This window comes from Octopus bimaculoides, chromosome 4 (genome assembly GCF_046866305.1).
Source record: "Octopus bimaculoides isolate indiv1 chromosome 4, ASM4686630v1, whole genome shotgun sequence".
NCBI classification, from domain to species: domain Eukaryota; kingdom Metazoa; phylum Mollusca; class Cephalopoda; order Octopoda; family Octopodidae; genus Octopus; species Octopus bimaculoides.
Window position 1 is genome coordinate 19,693,591 of NC_142931.1, and position 21,950 is coordinate 19,715,540.

Genomic DNA, 21,950 nt, shown 5'->3' on the forward strand with positions numbered 1-21,950 from the left:
AAAAGTTAGATCTGTAAATATTAAGTTCGCACAATTGTGTTTAAGAGTAACAATTTTAGTGAAGAGTTAACATCACTTCCTGAAAACCTACCAAGAGAGTCTGTGAAAACAATCAGCTTTTATATTTAGATAAGGTGATTATATTTACTCTTAAACTAATTTTCTAGTTTTTCTAAGATTGGCTCTTATTGGGAAACGTGATAAACACTGATAAACTCTGGCCACATGAACGAACATGGAGATAACATCTTTTAAGTTGAAAGACTCTGCTTGTTTTGTTACAACACTTATGACATTTTATGATTCACCATAAATGCTTACTCCATTTGAAGTTAATGATGGGTTGTTCTTTCACTCTTATCTCTGCTTCGTTAATTGTTGTTGTATGTGATACTGAAGTTTTTGTATCCGAGGAGAGAAAGTTTTAGCACCACAGCATAATGAAAGAAATACATATGCAAATGCTTGCTTATGAAAGTGACACAAATCAATGGTACCCCAGTACCTCACTGGGGGACTGATCTTAGCCAATGAAAGTAAACTGCTGCCATTGCCACCACTACTATCATCACCAGAACCACCCCCATTTCCATGGCATTGGTAGCATAGGTGAAGACAATAATGACAACAATGATGACTTCTATCCACCACTAGCACCTAGAATCACCACCACCATTTTTATGTCCACTTTTCTATGCTGGCATGTGTTGGAGAAGTCTTCACAGTCCAACTTTGTTCCTATTTGATGTTACTACTCAATCACATGAGTCAGAAGACCATGTCCCACTTATGCACTGCAGTTTTTTGCTTTGTTTCATTAGCTTGATGTCCTTCCAATCATCAACTACTTTACAGAATGCACAGGATACATTTTATTGTAGCACCAGCACTAGAGAAGTGGTAATGTCCTCAACAAGACCAAAGAGTTTTCTCAACCCTTCATTTTCTCTATCTTTCACTAACTGCATTATAGATTGCTAGTGCTACAATAAAATGCACCCAATGGTGCATTTTATCATGACACTAGCAGCAATGAGGTTGTTATGCACTTCACACAATGTACTGGGTGCATTTTATTGTGGTACCAATACTAATGAGGTTGCTTTGTATCATGTAAAGCTATGGAGTCCTTACTACTGTTTGAAATGTTTGTACCCTCAAGGTAACATGTCCAAGAAGGCGACATGCACAAGCATACATATTGTGAAATCCCAATCAACTGGATTTTCACAAAAAAATTGACTCTACTCTACTCTAATCTGTCTGTCTGTCTGTGGCAAGAATGGTAAGTATGAAAGACGACACCATTTTAGGCATAAACTTGTAAAAAAAAGAGAGAAAAGGTACTTACTTTCATGTACCTTTTTAAAAAAAAGAAGCCTGAGGTGACCGTGGTCTTTTCCGTAGGCTTTTCTCTCCACGGATAAACCTAATCTGTTCCCCGTTTTTTTACATTGACTGTGATACACGATCCCTATTGATCGGTTCCCCCCCTTTTTTTTCCGCGATCCCTTTTGATCAAACTCCTCCTTTTTTTTCTCCCACCTCCAAGAAAAGCTCTACATTGTATTTTGTCCATTTTCTGTATTTAGCCCTGTGTGGCCATAATAAAAAGATATCTATCTATTTATCTATCTATCTACCTCTCTATTTATGTAAGTAAAGTATATTCGTTTGTGCATGTACATATATATGCATATGTATATATATATATATATATATATAACAACACATTTTCCCTAACAAATCCAGTGTTCTTGGTTAAGACAAGAGGCTAATCCCCAATTATGTGGTCAGCTGTGACTTAAACATTATTTATTGATAAGCTGCTGTAGTTCAGTTTGACAATAACTGGACAGAATCACTCATCAATTTAAATAAACGCAGTTAAACTTCTGATCATTTTTCATGCAGTTACTAAATAATTGACTTTCAGTTTTAATATAATCAGCATCTCAGCACTGCAGCTTTGGCACTTGTTCTCCTGGACTTTTACCAAAGATATTAAATCTTTCATATGAGAATATATTTCTTCAGTCAATGTGAATTTTCTGAGATATATATTATACAATCATCTGCTTTGATGCAACACAAGCCAATAGGAAGGTAGGGGTGTACATGATAGTGGTTTCTTAGTTAGCTAGAAATAACAACCAGATCTTTCTCAATTTACACTTTATTGTCTTAAAATAAAGGACATGTTGAATAATGTAGCTTCAGACACACTATTCTGGGACACATACGGGGTTCATAACTGGAAAGGTTTTGATCACAGACTGCTCAATCAGATTTGGCCTAGAGCTTAGCAACAACAACAACAAGGGATAATCTTTTAACATTTATTTGTTTCACTCATTGGACTGTGGCCATGCTGGGGCACTGCTTTGAAGGGTTTTAATTGAACAAATCAATCCCAGTACCTTTTTTTTTATTATTAAGGGTCCGGTCTTTATTCTATTGGTATCTTTTGCTGAACCACTAAGTCATGAGAATGTAAACAAAACAACACCAGTTGTCAAACAGTAGAGAAAGAAAAACAACACACACACACACACAAACATGCATAATAGGCTTCCATACAGTATCTCTCTACCAAATTCACTCACAAGGCATTGGTTGGCCTGGTGTAACAATAGAAGACACTTGTTCAAGGTGCTGCAGTGGGACTGAACCTGAAAACATTTAGTTGCAAAGTGAACTTCTTAACCACAGAGCCATGAGAACATTTCAAAAATTTTCTAAAGCTGTTTGCTTTTCTTACCTTATGTTTAGCATTGTCTTCTTTGACGTTAGAAATTTTCTCTTTGAGTTTTAATTCGGCAGATGTGAACCAGCGGCAAATATCATCCACTAGGTTTCCATAGTTCTTACGCTGTGATTGCAACAGTTTCAGTTGTTCTTCTTTGCCCTTTAAACTTTCAAGCAGTTCTCGTTGTGCTGTCACTACCTGATTGACTTTCAGTTTCATTACCGTCGGCATTTCAGCATTGCAGCTTTGGTACTTGTTTTCTTGTACTTTTACCAAAGGCATTAACTCCTTCATGTGAGAATCTATTTCCTGTGTCAATTCCTGAAAAGAGTATATTTAAAATATGGGAGATATCATCTGGATTTCTCTTGTGGTTGCATCACAAACACAACTATGACGATCAAACTCCCATATTTTCAATAATATCTGGACCTGAAGCATTCAACTTAATATCATATTTCAATTTATACATTTCTTTGATAATGATTTCTACTACTGGCTGTAAAAAAAAAAGCCATTCCAAAGAAGACTTCACCAGTGCTTGTGCCATGTAAAAAGCACCCTGCCCACTCTGTAAAGTGGCTGGCACTGGGAAGGGCATCCAGCAGTAAAAGCCATGCCAAAACAGACGTCACTGGTGTTGGTGCCACATGAAAAGCACCAACCACTCTGCAGAGTGGTTGGTGCTAGAGAGGGCATCTAGCAGTAAAAGCCATGCCAAAACAGATGTCACTGGTGTTGGTGCCACATGAAAAGCACCAAGTAGACCTTGGTACAGTCCTGTTGTTTACCAGCTCTAATCAAACCATGCAACCCATACCAGCATAGAAGATGGACATTAAATGATGACGACAACTACACACACAAAGCCTAAAATTTTAGAGAAAAGGGCAAGTTGATTACATCAATCCCAGCACTTGACTGGTACTTATTTCTTTAACCCCAAAATGATAAAAGGCAAAAATCAGCCTTGGTGGAATTTGAATGCAGAACATAAAGACAGATGAAATATCACTAAGCTACTATCTGGTATGCCAACAATTCTGTCAAATCACTACTTTATATACTGTCAACTTAATGTGACAGTCCCAATAAGGGAATCATACTGCTGCTATTTAGCCCGAGGAAGCTGGACTGCTTCCTGTCGGCCTTGACACATTTCCTGTGTCCTTATATTTGTGAGGGGGAGACAAGCACCCCTACTCAGCCTAGTCTGCATTCAGGGACATGTTTCTGAGTCATTGCTCGTCATCAGCCTGAAGTAGCAAACCAATTGGCTGGAGATGTCTGTCAACCTCTCGCAAATATATATATTTCTAGTCAAAACACATTCACTGATTACAAAAATTAGAAATGATCTAATTATAAATCTCACAGAGAGAATTAAGCAGCAGTGTTACGATAAACCAGTTGTATACTGTCAACTTAATGTGACAGTCCCAATAAGGGAATCATACTGCTGCTATTCAGCCCTAGGAAGCTGGACCGCTTCCTGTTGGCCTTGAAGTTCATTATCTGATTCCTTATTTTGTGCTTAAATAACAAACGGAGTTGACTGCTTGATGCTGTTTGCTAATCTGAAATGGCTGGTTAACTTTCTTGACTTCAGAGGAGATGTATCTTTTATAAAAAAAAAGTGAAAACCTTACAGCTTTATATTTTGGCACAAAATCTGAAAGCAAGGGGTGACTCCTGCAGTAGTAGTAGTAGTAGTATGAAGGCATATGATGTAACAGTGCATTGCAGCGCTACCACGTGTTGGTGATTCCCTACGCCTGGTGAATGACATCTTTGCACCACTCAGGTGACAACCCTCCAACCCATGGGTCTGTTTGAGTAGTCATTGCTGGTGAGTGTTTTATGAGATTGTAGTGTAAATCATACCTCAACTATTTTAGTTGCCTTCTATGACATGCAGACAAAATATTAGGTCAATTCTTTGACATGTTGGTCTCCCACACAGCACAACTCAGTGCTGTGTGGAGGCCAATACCTGACTGATACTTTATTTTATCAACCTTGAAAAGATGAAAGCCGAAGATGACCTCAGGATTTGAACATAAGATGTAAACAAATACCAAAAACCATATATATAAATATTTAAAATAATCATCAGCTGAAATTTATAGAAATATATATACTGATATGTGCGTAAATGTTAATAAATACAAACAAATATTCATATAAGCAAATTCTGGGTAAAAAAGAAAGAGTTTAATCAACAGGATTACTAATTACCTTTGTTTTCTCACCAGGAGAAGTAGAACCATCAGTAACATTGCCAAGTCTTTGGACTGTAATATGACAATCTTGAAGCCATTCAACTGTTTTATCAAGTTCTTTGTTTAAGTTCTTCCGGTCATTAATCTCATCACATATCTGGGTGGAATATTCTTGGCATTGATAAGATATCCTATTAAATGATTATAATAATAAAATGATAATTAATATTATTGTAACTATAATAAATAATAATGATGATTATGATGATAAGAATTTCAAATTTTGGCACATGGCCAAGAACTTTTTAGTGAGATGAGGTTAGCTAATTACATCAACCCTAGCATTTAACTGGAATTCATTCTACCAACTCCGAAAGGATGAAAAGCAAACTTCATCTTTGCAGAATTTGAACTCAAAATGTAATAAACTGAAAGAAATGCTACTAAGCATTTTGCTTGATGAGCTTACCATTCTGCCAACATGCCACCAAGGATGAAAGGCAAAGCCGACTGCAGAAGAATTTGAACTCAGAATGTAAAGATGAGCAAGATGTCGTTGACAATTTCACCTAGCATGCTAATGATTCTGCCCGCTGATCATCTTAATAATAATAGTCATTTCTACTATAGGCACAAGGCCTGAAATTTTTGGGGAAGGGGCAAGTTGATTACATTGACCCCAGTACTCAACTGGTACTTAATTTATTGACCCCAAAAGGATGAAAGGTGAAGTTGACCTTGGCAGAATTTGAACTCAGAATGTAGCAGCAGACGAAATACTGCTAATCATTTTGCCTGGCGTGCTAATGATTCTGTCAGCTCACTGCCTTAATGATAATAATATTAATAATAATAATAATAATAATAATAATAATAATAATAATAATAATAATAATAATAATAATAATAATAACTCACATTACACATACTCTACAAAACAGATGGAACATTACAATAACACCAGGAATAGCAATGAAATCCCACAAGAATGCCAAACTGAAATGGCATAAAAATGTTCTACATTCCCAAATGACAATACTGCATATAGCTCAAGAGCACAGAGGTGCACCTGCTGCTACAGTTAAAACTCGCATAATGTTATTGAAAATATGATGATAGTTGATAATACAAGAGAAAATACAAAACCATAACAAAATACTGCATGTATTCACAGATCTGTGCTTCAAACTGCAGTGAAACAGTGAAAGCATGCAATATAAATAAGACTACTAAATAATCATAATAATTTCTAATAATAAATATGATTTTGTTGTATTTTGGGAGGGTGTTTATGTGAATAAGAAGCACATGTGTTTCTTATTTCATTTGTCAATTGCTTATTTATTTAACCAATCGATTGACTGAATGGTTAATCAAACAGTTGATTAATTAATTAGTTAAAAGTTTAACCAGTTGACAAATAAAATTAAAACGAGGGAATGTACTTATGTATTACAGGTATAATGGCCCTCCCAAAATACAACAAAATATGTTTCAATACACAAGTTCAAATCAAGAATCTTGCAAACTAAATGCAAAAACTAAATATGACTTTACTCTTGGGCAAACTTGTCTATATGGTATTTTGTAAATTATCTAAAAAAAAAAAAATTACCTAACTACAGAAATATTGAAGAAATATGAAAAGAATTATGAAATAATAAAAAGTAATATCAATATAAAAAAATAGCAATGTTGGAAAATTATTTTGTAGCCCCAAATGAATGGGATGCAAAAGACTATCATTGTTAGCAATATCCATGTCTTTTGTAGAGCATTATCATTATGGAAGCTAGGTCCAAGACTTTATTAAAGCATGTACCCACTACACTCTCGGAGTGGTTGGCATTAGGAAGGGCATCCAGCTGTAGAAACTCTGCCAGATCAGATTGGAGCCTGGTGCAGCCATCTGGCTCATCAGTCCCCACTCAAACCGTCAAACCCATGCCAGCATGGAAAGCGGATGTTAAACGATGATGATGATGATTGATTAATATTATTTACTATTCACAATGTTCTTTTGGTGAAAGCAGGATTATGCCCACTGTCTAAGTAATTAAGATGTTATAATTCTTCACAAAGCAGCTGTGAGAAGACCAAACCGTAAAGTGGTATTAATACCATTTCTTATTCACAAATCTGTTTTGATTTTATGTCTGCTATATTAATCCTTTTATTACTGTATGTCTGCTGAAAAAATACACTGCCTTTGTTTCGATTCATGTAGAAAATAAGGAAGAATTCAGTAAAATAACTTTGTCCTTATTAACTTGGAATTTAAAACAAATTAGCTTGAAATTTTCAAGGAAGGTTTTAATTTAGATTATTTTAAACCTGGAAGATCATTTGAACCAAGGGTTGTTGCAAGCAGTTTGGCATCAAAAGGGTTAACAACTAAGGTGTCACAATTCTTCACAAAACAACTGTGTTAAGGTGGCATTAACATCATTTACTATTCACAAATATTTTGGTCAAATATCCTCTACCTTAGCAACTAAGATGCCACAATTCTCTACCAATCAGCTGCAAGGAGATACGATGTTCAAGTAGTATAAATAATCATATACTTTGCACAAATTTTTTTGTCACAATTCTCCACCGAAGTAACTTCTTCCATGATCAAAATTTAACACTATTTCTCTTTCCTTTATGAAAACCACAAATACAACAGCTGAAACTGACTAACCAACAAAGCACAGGACACCTAAATAGCAGCCATATTTTGAACAGTTATTGGTGCAAAGAAGGCGGCATTATGGCTGCTTAAGATTAAATAGATATGCACTGGAGATGAATTAGAGTTAGAAATGAACCTGGGATGTTTGCGAAATAACTTAATAATAATATATTTTATTTTAGATTTTAAATTTTATATTTGTGAACAATAGCATTGCCACTTTCTAACGGACCAATCATCAATAAGTTCATGTTTGTATTCCCCATAATAATATTCATATAATTCAACTTGATTAAAATGCGATTTCTAAAATATATTTACATCTTTCTTTGAAGTTTCAGATCGATTTTATCATGATAATATATTTAATAAAGTTAATGAGAAATGTTCCATGGATGCAAGGTTGAAATTAAAGTACTTCATACCTTTCATATCTTTCAGTAAACAACAATAGTTGGTCTTGGGAATGAAGCTTAGCCTCTGCAGTAGGCAGACACTGGAGAAGAGATGATACTGAATCTTTTAATTTCTTTAAGGTAGGTTCTGTTGCATTCAAGTTCTGATCAATTTTCTGCAAAACCAAAACAAAACAAAAAAGATTTTAAAAAACAACAACTTTTATTAAACTTTTCCAATATCAGTTTCTTTTCATAAAAATGTAAAAGTAATACAGCATAATTGGAGAAATGTGTATGTGTGTGTGTGTTGTCAAAAATGGTTTAATATATTTTCTTTCTTCAAATTAAGACGTCAGGAGGACACATCAATAGCACCAAAATTTCACAAACATACAACTATTATTGTTCTGATTTTTTCCCTCATGTATATTACCTTTCACCTAAACCAATTTAATGCACCTATATACATATATATATATATATATATATATATTTTTTTTTCCAGCAATTATGCCACATCTTACCTCCAACACCAGTACTATATACTTGTTCTTTCTTCCCAGAATTGCATTTCATCAGAACTCTCTCCCCATCCCTGGTGTACCTCTAACCTTTAACTTATAATTCAAAGTGAATTTTAATTGCACTAATCTCATCTAGTTATTTCAATCAAAGGCACAAAAAAAACTACAGAGATAGCTTCTTTAAAAGATAAATAAATATATTTTCTTTTAATTACTTAATATTCAATTGATGCAAGCATAGCTGAAAGGTTAAGAACTTTGCTTCACAATCGGGAGACCCTGGTACAATTCCACTGTGTAGTATCTTAGGCAAACATCTTTTAACTATAACTTCAAGTCAGTCTAAGACTTTTGAGTGGAATAGAGAAGGTGGGAACTGTGTGGAAGCTGATTAGATAGATTGTGTCTATAATTCTGTAATTCAAAGATGCAACCATGTGGTTGAGAAGCAAACTTCTTAACACACAACCATACCTGCACCTGTGTGTATATATATATATATATATATATATATATATATATATATATATATATATATATATATATAATAATAATAATAATAATAATAATAATAATAAATGCCAAAACTAATTTCTGTGTGTCAGTGTGTCACAATTTGATCCCCTCTCTCAATATTCTTCATGATGGGGTGAGAGTAATAATAGGCATAGAGATGGTGAGGGTGGTAGTAGATTGACAGTTATGATGGTAATGAGCTGATAGTAATAGTATGAACTATAATTGTGATAGAGGCGGAGGCGACTGTGATGATGGTGGCGGTGGGGGTAGCCGAGGCAGTCAGGGATGAAAGTGACGGTAAGCCATGTGAAAAACAGTGGTGATGGTGGTGGAGGGGAAGGCAGCGATGCCAAAGGTATTGATGGTGGTAGCGTCAGATGTCTGAATGGTGTGTGTATGGCAGTTGTCGTGGCGATGGTGGTGGTACTGGTGATGGTAATGGTGATGGTTGAAAACAATCACCAGAAATAGAGAGAGAGAGAGAGAGAGAGAGAGAAAGAAAGAGGTTAGACAGAAAAAAAAACTTGTACTGACCCCTGAATGAGAAGACAAAAGATTTTGTTTATCATGCAGCTTTGCAATAAGTTCCAAGTCAACAAATTATATTGTTTTGATGAAAATTGTTCATTGCTTGAAAAATATTGGTCAAGTTTAATAAAATTTAATTTGTACTCAATGCATGATGTGTCATTGTTGGGCCCAAGGCCCAATGAGGAACCCTCCGCAGGAGCTAGCCCTATCAGGTGGGTTTTAAGCTAGCATATCTATATACATACACACACACACACACACACACACACACACATATATACATACATATACAAACACACACACACATACATACATACATACATACATACATACATACATACATACATACATACATACATACATACATACATATATATATATATATATATATATATATATATATATATATATATATATATATATATAGACACAATGATATACAATTAAGATGTTTACACATATTTGTACAGTTTAATAATGTTTCTTCAAAATCAACAATCTTCAAAATTTAGTCTGAGAATTAAAGCTGGAATTTAATCCTCTTAATATTTCTCTTAATTAAAACAAACCATTTATTTTTTTTTGCCTTTACCACTGCCATGATTATAATATCATTATCTTAAAGAAAAAATATCTGCCATGAACATCATTAGTATGGTTATATATTATTTTACTGTTCGAAAGTATGTATATGTTTTTTTATGTTTTATAGCGTTAGAAGATCCACATTGGTAGATTTTAAACCTTAAAAGAAAAAAAAAAGGAAAAAAAAAACCTAAAAGAATTAAATAAAATTAGTATAATATCTAAAAGATTGTAAAAACTGGAGCAGATGTTTCAAAGAAAATTGTTTTCAAGGAGGGTGAGAGAAAAGCAAAAGTAAATGAATATATAAGTTTAAAACAAATAAAATAAATAAAAATAAATAAATCAGAATTAATAAGTTTAGAAGAAGGTGAACATCAAAAATAGATTAAGCTTGATATATAATATCAATGAGTGTTGCATATTCGGTGAGAGAGTACTAAGAATTGGTTTTCGTTTGTCTAGCTTATAACATTTTGCTAAGGTTACATGGTACAGAACTAAACTCCACCCCCCACCCCCACTATCAGTGCCACCACCGCCACCACTATCAATGACAGCAACATTCTCTCAGCTCACTTGTGTGCTGTCATTTATGTAACTTAACATTACATATTCAACAGATCATTACTGTTTTATTTATCTCTACTTTAACCTTCACAGATCTCTACTGTGTGACATCACATTGTTTACACACACTTCATAGAGAAACCCTTTGTTATGAACAAAGGTAACGGCTTATAAAACTTCTCATGCGCACAACAGACACATACACCTCACTACTATCACACTTCCTTTACATGCACACACACACACGCGCTTGTTCATATATACATACACATATATAATTTTACTTCCGTTTTTTTCCCCTGTTGCCATAGGTTGGAGTGATACTTGGTTCAGGTAGTATTTTTCAGCCGGATGCTCTCCCTGTTGCCAACCCGTACCTTTTTTTCCCCCCTCAAGTAAAGAGGTTTTTCATTCCACTATACTTTGAAATTGCAGAAATACAGGATGTAATGTTCACTAGGAATGTAAACAAAATGACAGCTTCTTTTTTTTTTTTATAGCTCAGGCAATCTCATTCAAAGAATTAGAACATGACAACTTTAAAGACAGACACACATATAGGCCTATATATACAAACTTATATATATATATATATATATATATATGTGTGTGTGTGTGGGGGGTATTTATACATACATATACAAACTCATACACACACACACACACACACACACATATCCACAACAGCACATGGAAAAAACCCAAACCAGAAGAGTTTATTCGTAAGTAAGTAAAAACTTTATGGACAAACTCTCCGGGTCAGGTTTTTGTTTTTTTAATCTCCTCAGAAATGTTTCTCATTATGGAGACCATGAAAGAAAACTTGAACGAAAATATAAGTTCTTACATTCTTCTATTTTGAAGAATAAGAATAAGAGTTCTAAATGCTGGTTACATATCCTTATCTTTTGTCTTTTACTTGTTTCACTCATTAGACTACGGCCATGCTGGGGCACCACCTTGAAGAATTTTTAGTTGAATGAGTCAAACCCAGTCCTTATTTTTTGTTAAGGCCGACACATATTCTATCAGTCTCTTTAGCCAAACCACTAAGTTACAAGGACGTAAAGGTTGTCAAGCAGTAGTGTGTGTGTGTGTGTGTAGTGGTGGTGGTGGTGGGGGAAACACAGACATAAAGACACACATATACATATATAAAACAATGCAATCCTTGGACTTATTAAGCCCTTTCAAACCATCCAACTGATGCCAGCATGGAACACTAAATGATGATGATGATGATGATGATGATGATGATGATGATGGTATCATCATCGTTTAACGTCTGCTTTCCATGCTGGCATGGGTTGGACGATTTGACTGAGAACTGGCAAGCCAGAAAGCTGCACCAGGCTCCAATGTGATCTGGCAGAGTTTCTACAGCTGGATGCCCTTCCTGATGCCAACCACTCTGAGAGTGTAGTGGGTGCTTCACTCTCAGAGTGGTTGGCGTTAGGAAGGGCATCCACCAATTCCACATGACCAACAGAACTAACTACTGAATGTGTAATCTAAGGGACAAAGCATTTAGGTATTCTACAGATCTTTAATAAAATCCCTGAACAGAACTCATGTGACAACAGTGAGGCATCAAATTACAGGAGGAATGTATTCAATAAGTCTTGCCTCTTTCTTGTCTTGAAATGGCATTCATCTGGTTGCAGTTAAGCCAACTCCTATTGTAAATTCATAGTAGTTTCAAGGGGTGATCAGAGTCCCCGAAAACAGTTCCCATCTGTATTCATAAGCCTCCATACACGACCGGTGGTAGGTTGTCTATGCATTATGCTTTCTCGTTGCAGGATGCTCACAGACACGATCTAACACAACCAAGAAGCTGCTGGATTCCAGAACAGATGCTGCCTAGAATTCACCATTGTTCTCCAGTTAGCCAGGTTGTGACTCCAGCACTGCTGGTATCAAACCTGTTTGCCTTGGGTGGCCCTACCAGAGACTCAAAGTCCCCAATGACATAGCTCTGACAAGTACTTGTTTAACCTTCCCACCACAATGAGGGTTCATAGATTTTCCATCTACCCAGTTTTACTCAGAACCCTAGTAACAATCCAAAGCTATAATAAATATCAAAATCATTGTAAACAGTGCAATGTATTAGGGTTGAAATCAGAACCTTGTGACAGAGAAGTGAACTACATAACCATTTGAACACATGTACACACACACATACACACACATGCATAAACACATGTACATCTTTCATCATTTTCTTGTTTCCGTCATTGGACAGTGGCCATACTGGAGCATCACCTTGCAGGGGTTGGGTGAGTAAATCAACCCCATTATTTATTATCTTTTAAGTCTGGTATTTATTCTAGCTGTCCCTTGCTGAATCGCTATGCTATGAGAACATAAACAAACCAACAATGGTTGTCAAGTGGTGTTGGATAAGGGAAACAAACACAAAGACATACACACACATACACATATAGTGGGCTTCTGTACAGTTTCTATGTACCAAATTCACTCATGAGGCTTTAGTTGATTCAGGGCTATTGTGGGAGACACTTGCCCAATGTGCCACATAGTGGGACTGAACCTGAAATCACAAGTTTACAAAGCAAGCTTATGCTGACTTGTTAAATAAAATAATTTCCTTTTATATTTCTTACCTTTACTGTGTCATACTGTGTTTGTAGGCCAGCATCACTTGCAGTAATGTCAACTTTCAGGTGTTTAGGTGACAACATCTCTTCAGCTTTGTGAAGAACAGGTTCCAGGTTCTTCACGTTGTCATCAACATTCTGCCATAGATTGCTTATATTCTGTAAACAAAAAGAAACAGGATGACAAAGGGGAGAAATAAAACTGAGTGAGAAAACTATGTGTGTGTGTGCACATATACGTATGTATATGTATGCATATATATATTTATATATATATATATATATATATATATATATATATGTGGGCCTTATCAAATGTGAAGCCCATTAGCTGTTTGTTAAAGTTGCTACTACCTGAAGATTGTTATAAAACATGAAAGTACTTGTAATATGTAATATTGTAAAAATGCAAATACAAAATATGAAAATCTGACTATGTTGGAAATTGATTAACATATATATCTATACATAACTTTACAAATCCTTAACAATACACACACACACATATGTCATACACACACATAGGTTCATATGCATGTATTCATAGAAATACTAGCATAAATCAACTGAAAAAGGTTGAACATTATTCAACATGATAGAAATAGGAACTATATTCCCTCAAGTCACACCCTACCACATAAAATGAAGATCTCAATGAATAATATAGTCCTGGGTACACTATGTCAGAGAAAAAAAAATGGGATAGAATGGGATAGTCCTGGTTGGAATGCCATTAATAGCAGCTCTGTTAGATCACTGCCTATTTGACCAAAGAGCAGCAACTATGCATTATTTGCACACCACACTAACCACGCCCAGTATTTCCATTGTCTGTCAGCAACCTTGATGGTAAAATGATGCCATATAAACAAGATTTTGTTTAGAATATCCCTTTATATATACACTTCTGATAGGCCACTTATATATATATATATATATATATATATATATATACACTTTTGCTAGGCAGTATTCGTCCTGAGATATCTCCTATGGATGTGTGACCTATCATCTTTGCATATACATATATATATATATATATATATATATATATATATATATATATATATATATATATATTCTTTTATATGTTTCAGCCTTGAGGCTGTGGCCATGCTGGGGCACCGCCATTGTAATCACCTTTTAATTGACCAGTTTTATGGGTTTGGCTTTTGGTGAAGGAGGGAGTTCAATACTGTTGCCCTCTTTTGAGTTTCCTGCCTTGACATTGGTTCATCTGGGATCTTGGATAGTAAGAGGTCAAGTTGTTTCTTTAAAACATCTACTCCCACGCTATGGAGATCCCTCAGATGTTTTGGCAAGGCGTTAAATAGCTGTGAACCCTTGAATCCCAAGCTATTGTAGTACATAGTCCTCACCCTAGATGAGACAGCTGGGACCAAAGATTGGTGCCAGCCCCTCCAGTATCTTCCATACATATATCACTGCATACCTCTCCCATCTTCACTCCAAGGAATAGAGTCGTAGCCCTTTCAGTCTCTATCAGTAGCTCAGCTGTTCCATTGATGCAATCTTCCTTGTATCGTATCACTGAACCACCTTAAGTTTTGCTATTAATCCTACAGTGTAGGGTGACCATAGTTGAAAGCAGTAGTCCAATATATTTTAAGTATGATACATAAATTTCTATGTTAATTTAAAACCACCTCAGTTGCATATACAAAGTTTGATTAGTTTTAACTTCATATGTCACTTACCATTAATATTTTATATTTTTCCTCCGCTTGATTTTTGATGGAATCCCATCTTTGATTAACACTGCAAGTGGCTTCTTTAATAGCTGATTGACAAGTTGATGATTTTGAATTATCCAACATCTTGGCACCTTCATTAATTTTGTTGATTAGTTCATTATTCTCAGAGAGAGATTTCAGAAAATTCTACAGCAGAGGAAAGAAAAACAGAAAAGATAGAATATCATTGTTATCACCATATACATATATATATATATATACACACACACACATATATATGCACATGCACACATGCATGCATACACATATTATAAGAATGGCTATTGTTCTGTTATAGTCCTTACTCTAAGATTCATTGAATTGCCAGGTGGTTATCTGAAGACCACCTGGCTAGTACAAAACTTTGAGTACATAATAGCTACAATGGAATAGTTATTAACTTTAATAAAAGCAATATACATACATTCATATATATATATAAACACATACATACTCAGACAACACGTACACACACCTAACATCCCCACCGACACAAAAAAACACACAAACACACATACACACGCACTCACGAACGCACACACACGAACAAACACATACACACACATGCGCACACACAACACCCTAACAAATACCAATCACACACATACACACCTACACAAACGTGCACACATATACACACACCATCCTACCATAGATAAAACACACACATACTCATATACACATTCCACAATAAACTCTGGGACCAATAAAAACGGCACACACACACACACACACACACGGACACAAACACACATATATACACACACACATAGAGATGTGCACAAAACCAGTCCCAAAAACCAGTGAACCATGACAGACTAGCTCACAGACCAACCAAAAATCAAAAAAATCCCTTTTAACTCTTCCTTCCTACAACCCCAGCTAGCCAGTCATATTGTCTCTTAAGACAGCAAACATTCCCTCAATACACACAAGAGAAAAAAGCTAGGTCAGTTCCTCCTCAACTTTTTGCGAACTCTTAAATATATTTCCTGGATATATATATACATATTTTACCAAATCCTTTTTGTTATAACAACGTTGTAAACTGTTTCAAACATATTCTTATTATTATTATCAAAGAATGTATATATGTATTTTGATACTTAAACTGTTTCTAACATTTTCTATTATTATAAAAGAATATGTATATGTATTTTTCCAAATATGTATTTTCATACTTACACTGTTTTTAACATTTTCATCTTATTATCAGAGAATGTGTGATAATCAATATGTAACACTACAAAGCTCATACAAAGCTTTATACTTTAAATATATTGCTCTTATTATCATCAAAGAATGTATATATGCATTTTAATACTCAAACTGTTTTTTAACATTTTCTATTATTCTCAAAGACTTTTGATAATCTTTTTCTAAAAAAGTGAAACCGGTTAAGTAAATAAATATCTTTAAAATAAGTGCATTTTCAAACCTTCTTTCATATATATTTCCACTCGTACGGTATTCCACAACTTTACTTTATTATATATATATATATATATATATGTATATATATATATATATATATATATATATATATATATATATATATATATATAAATATATATACATATATATATATATATATATATATATATATATATATATATATATATATATATATACATACATATATATATATACACACACACATATATATATATATACATATATATATATATATATATATATATATATATATATATATATATATATACATATATATATATATACACACACACATATATATATATACATATATATATATATATATATATATATATATATATATATATATATATATATACATACATATATATACATACATATATATACATACATATATATATATATATATATATATATATATATATATATATATATATATATATATATATATATATATATATATAGACACACGTACACAAATATATATGTGGAGTTATTGACACAAATCATCCAACAAGACATGATATTCAAAAACAAAGAAAACAAACTCAATACAAGGAAGAACTGGATGTATAGAATTTATGTAAATGAATCTCTGACAGTTGTACAAATGTTTCAATGTTATCTAAAGCTGATGATGATGATTATGATGATGACAATGAATATGTATGAATAATTTTTTTTATATAATTACATACATATATACCATTGAGTTCTGTATTTGTTAGAATATCTTTTGTGCATTTGATTATGTCTCCATTTGCTAGTATATCTAAATGCTTTGTATTTCTATTGCCCTTGAGGCAAATAAACAAACATTTAATAATAATAATAATCACCATCATCATCGTTTAACGTCCGCTTTCCATGCTAGCATTGGTTGGACAAATAATAATAATAATAATAATAATAATAATAATAATAATAATAATATTGGTTTCAAATTTTGCTTCAAGGTCAGCTATTTTGGAGGAGGGGGCTAGTCAATTATATTGATTCCAGGGCTCAACTGGTGCTTATTCTATCAGACCCAAAAGGATGAAAGGCAAATTTGACCTTGGCAGAATTTGAACTCAGAATGTGAAGATGGGAGAAATGCTGCTAAGTCATTTCACTCAGTGTACTAACGATTCTGTTAGCTCACCACCTTAATAATAATAATAATAATAATAATAATAATAATAATAATAATAATAAAGTAACAAGGGCAGAGAGGGGAAACAAAATCACTAGAGCATGAGACAAAATACTTTGCAACATTTATTTTGGGTTTTCTGTTCTGAGTTCAATTTCCACCAAGATCAACTTTGCCTTTCATTCCTCTAGAGTCAATAAAAAGCACTGAGGTGAGTGATATTGAGCCTCAAGATTGCTGGCCTAGTACTTAATCAGAAATTATTGAAGAAGCCACTGGCAGAGACCAAGGGTAAGATTTTAACTTTGAACCTATGTATAATGAGTTCAAATTTTGATGGAGTCAACTTTATTTTTAAATTACCAAAATAATTCTTACAATATGTTAGTTTCATTTCTTCAATTTTACCTCTCCACCAGAAAATTGGAGCATATTTCAATATGAAAAAATAATCACTTCCTTTAGTTAAAACTAGTACCATAGGTATGGTACTACAACAATGACTCTAATTAGCTCAATGTAATTATTATATTCATAACAGATTATATTTACATTATACGAACACCACAGGGAGCAGTTTATTATAGAGTTAGTCTGTAACCTAATTTCATGTCACAGTAAGAGCTATTTTACTTCACTAAGAGCCTCTAATGCACTTTGAGAGGCCATGAATGATCCACCACTCAACATTTCATTTTTACTTCCTCTAATATCTCAAGTGCAGGTATGGCATACTGGTTAGGGTCTTGCACTCACGATCAGCAGATTGTAGTTTTGATTCCTAGACTAGCAGTGCATTGTGTTCTTGGGCAAAATGCTTCATTTCACATTTCTCCATTCCACTCAGCTGAAAATGAATTCCAGCAATATCTGAAGAGTTAACTCTGTGATGGACTAGCAACTCATTCAGGAGAAGTGTTGTAGAAACTGGGTTGTTGGGCCTTATGAATACTAGGGTTTATCACAGACCTAACCTAATATCAGTATGTCAGAAACGTACAAATCCTATTGTGACTAATAGTCTAGAGAGGTGTTGGTTGATTCTATGTGGCCTATTTTCTGGAACACAAGATAAACTTCATGAAATATTCCAAAGATGCTGTAGGATATAAGGCATCTGTAGCTGTTAATCAATGTTACTAAAAGTGTGGTCAGCCAAATACTTTTGTTTCTGTTTAATTTTATAACAATTATTTCTGTTTTTGAGGCTGTGAGATGAAAACGTATTTACTAAATAAAGCTGAAGGGGACACACGAACAAAAGAGAGAAAAAAACAAATCAACGAGAAATACATGTATTAAATAGGGAACATGTAAATGTTAGAAGGAAAGAAAGAGATGGCATAGATGGATAAAAGGGCATGTTTGTATGGTGAGAGAGAGAGAGAGAGAGAGAGAGAGAGAGAGAGAGAGAGAGAGAGAGAGAGAGAGAGAGAGAGAGAGAGAGAAACAAACAGGTTGAGAAAAAGAACGAAAGAGAGAAAAGCTAAAGGTACTGCAAGAATCTAAAGCATGCAGATGAAGGTGGGGCAAAGATAAAGAATGAAAAATAAATGAAAATAGTTTTAACATCAACACAAAATATCAAGGAAAAAAAATGACTGTGCTTACGTCTGTTTGAGATATGGACAGGGCAATTTTATTTTGGTCATTAAATGATTGGTTATTTTCTAGTTCTGACCACTGAACATGGAAGTCTTGCAAGATAGTCTCAAAATCGTGAAGATAACCCTTGAAAAAAATGAATAATAATATATCATATATAAAATTATCAGTAACAGTAGAAAGAAAAATGGGAACACAACTTGCTAGATTTGCAAGTGATTTTGATAAATTTCAGTTGAAACTATACACAAGAAATATTTTAACATGTATTTTTTAGTTATTTCACTGTTCCATGTTTAAATTTCACCCAGCCAAGACCTACAGTCTTACAAGCTCTATTGCTTTCTGGGATCTCCTCCATACTGCAATACATTTTCAGGACATGCAACAATGGTATGTCCTTACACATGTCCAGTGGCAAACTTTACAAAATCTAATCAGGCTCTAATCAGGAAGATAACTAATTGTTAATGATGCTACCTTGACTTCTCCCACAGTCTGCCTTCTAGAAGCTAGTAAGTCCTCTTATATATGGTTGCTGAGAATTCAGTTTGAGTAGGATAGAGATCATGTTCTAAGACATCAGTGAAGTTCCTGGCATCAGTATCAATGAGAAGGAATTTTCCTATCTAGAATCAATGTTCTCTAAAAACTTGTCCCTTGCCCAGGGTACAATAGGTAGATAAGGAAAATGTTGCTGCTAAAATCCTAATCCATTATCAGTGTATTGAATGCCCTCATCTACAGTAACAGAAGCTAGAAAACATACATGTGCCAAGGACATCTCTTAAAAACTTTCATTTGCAGTAAATGCATTTGATGCTGGATATCTTCTGGAAGGATCATTTGCCAGACAAGACATATTGAACATGCATGTCCTACACAGTAGGAACATGTATATCCTACTTGTTCCTACTGAACATGTATATCCTAATATGAGGTTTGACCAGAATGGTCACATCTCTAATTATGTCTTATATGGCCACAGAATTCCTGCCTACAGAGCATCTACTAGTGCAATACAGAAATGTTTGTGAACGTGACCTAAAAATTGATAACATCAGTGCAAGCAAATGGCCAGAGAGACTTGCACATCATTGTAGCAATGTATCATAACTGTTAAGGAAAAGTGAGGAACGAGAAGGGAAGTTACAGCAGTGACCATTCTTCACATGTAGCTGCTGTGCCTTGGCACATGGTTGTTCAGAGACTGGATTGTTCAACCAAGGACAAGATTGCTTCCGAATTTTCAACTGAGAGCATCAAGTGTTTGTCCAAATGATTGACTGGCCTCTGGTGTCACTGTTGTCATCATCAACATGTTCAGCTCTTGTTGCCATAGAGAAGAGCATTCAGAACATAGTATTGATCATAACAGCAAAGCTTTCCTTATCTGCCTGTTGCCCTCTGGAATGAGGTTGGAGTATTTTTAGAGACTGTTGTTCCTAGACAGAAGAAATCATCATCGTCATCATCATCATTAATAACAATGACAAAAGATTCACATTATTGTTTTTTTTTTTCATGCAAGCTTCACTGACTCTGTCAGAGGGCACACAGATAATTGTCTAGATCTTGTCTCTTCTTATCTGAGAGCAGTCATTTCTCTTGTACATTTTCGGTAATGCTTAACCTACCCACCTCAGCTCCCACATTCATTTGACAATACCACTATTCCACACACTTGTAGCTTCACACTGTTGTGAGAAATCAATATTGTTTTGGAAATGGATTTCTATGTTTAATCCAATTTGCAAGACACACAAAATATATCAAGTTATTAGATAAACAAAAATGTACCGTTTCAGTTTCAACAAAACACTCACACACATGTGCACACACACACACACACACACACACACACACACACACACACACACACACACACAGAGTCATACAAACAAACACATAACTAACCTGAAAGTCTTTCCATTGATCTATTTTCTCTTCAATGGTAGCTTGTCTCTTCTGGAGAGAGGATACAGCATTGCTAAGTCTTCCATTCAGACTCTGGAGGGATTGCTGCAATGTTTCTTTATCGTTGCAGTCAAGAGAATCCAATAGATGTTCACTGGTATCTGTCAGTATATCCATTTCATCTTGGCAGAGACTGGCCTCTGATAAATACTCCTGAAATAACGAAACATTCAATAGCTAAATACTCAGTAATATTGATAGGATTGTTTATGTCTGAAAATGGTTTTGATTTACTTATTCCCTTGGATAAGAATTATCAACAGATAGGACTCATAAGTCTACATAAGTAGGACACAATTATCGACACGAATAGGACAAAATAGTTGGCAACAGTAGGATAGAATAGTCAACATCAGTACACATTAATAAATACATAAATATGACTAAACCGTGTCCATCAGTAGGACACAAAAGCTACATTAGAAGGAAATGATAGTCTACATGAGTAGGACAAAATAGTCTATGTCTATATAACAAAATAGTTACCATGAAGAAGACATACTAGTCTATACTCAATGCACAACAGTTTACAATTGATTGGACAAATAATCATCCTCAATAGGAAACAATAGTCTGTATAAGTAAGATACAAGTCAACATTAATAAGACACAATTCCAGCTTCAA

General features: G+C 34.3%; 1 protein-coding gene across 9 annotated transcripts in view; it reads right to left on the bottom strand.

Moving 5' to 3' along the window:
* The window catches only part of LOC106881484 (muscle-specific protein 300 kDa), an 815,448-nt gene that overhangs the window by 204,238 nt on the left and 589,260 nt on the right, over window positions 1-21,950 (bottom strand). For all 9 annotated transcript variants that reach the window (XM_089350452.1, XM_014931925.3, XM_089350453.1 and 6 more), the window contains 7 exons: window positions 21,266-21,478; window positions 19,355-19,474; window positions 15,118-15,300; window positions 13,406-13,558; window positions 8,074-8,219; window positions 4,988-5,162; window positions 2,762-3,070 (listed from right to left, as the gene is read on the bottom strand). In XM_089350452.1, coding sequence (XP_089206578.1) covers window positions 2,762-3,070; window positions 4,988-5,162; window positions 8,074-8,219; window positions 13,406-13,558; window positions 15,118-15,300; window positions 19,355-19,474; window positions 21,266-21,478 — 1,299 coding nt within the window. The remainder of the gene's footprint in view (window positions 1-2,761; window positions 3,071-4,987; window positions 5,163-8,073; window positions 8,220-13,405; window positions 13,559-15,117; window positions 15,301-19,354; window positions 19,475-21,265; window positions 21,479-21,950) is intronic.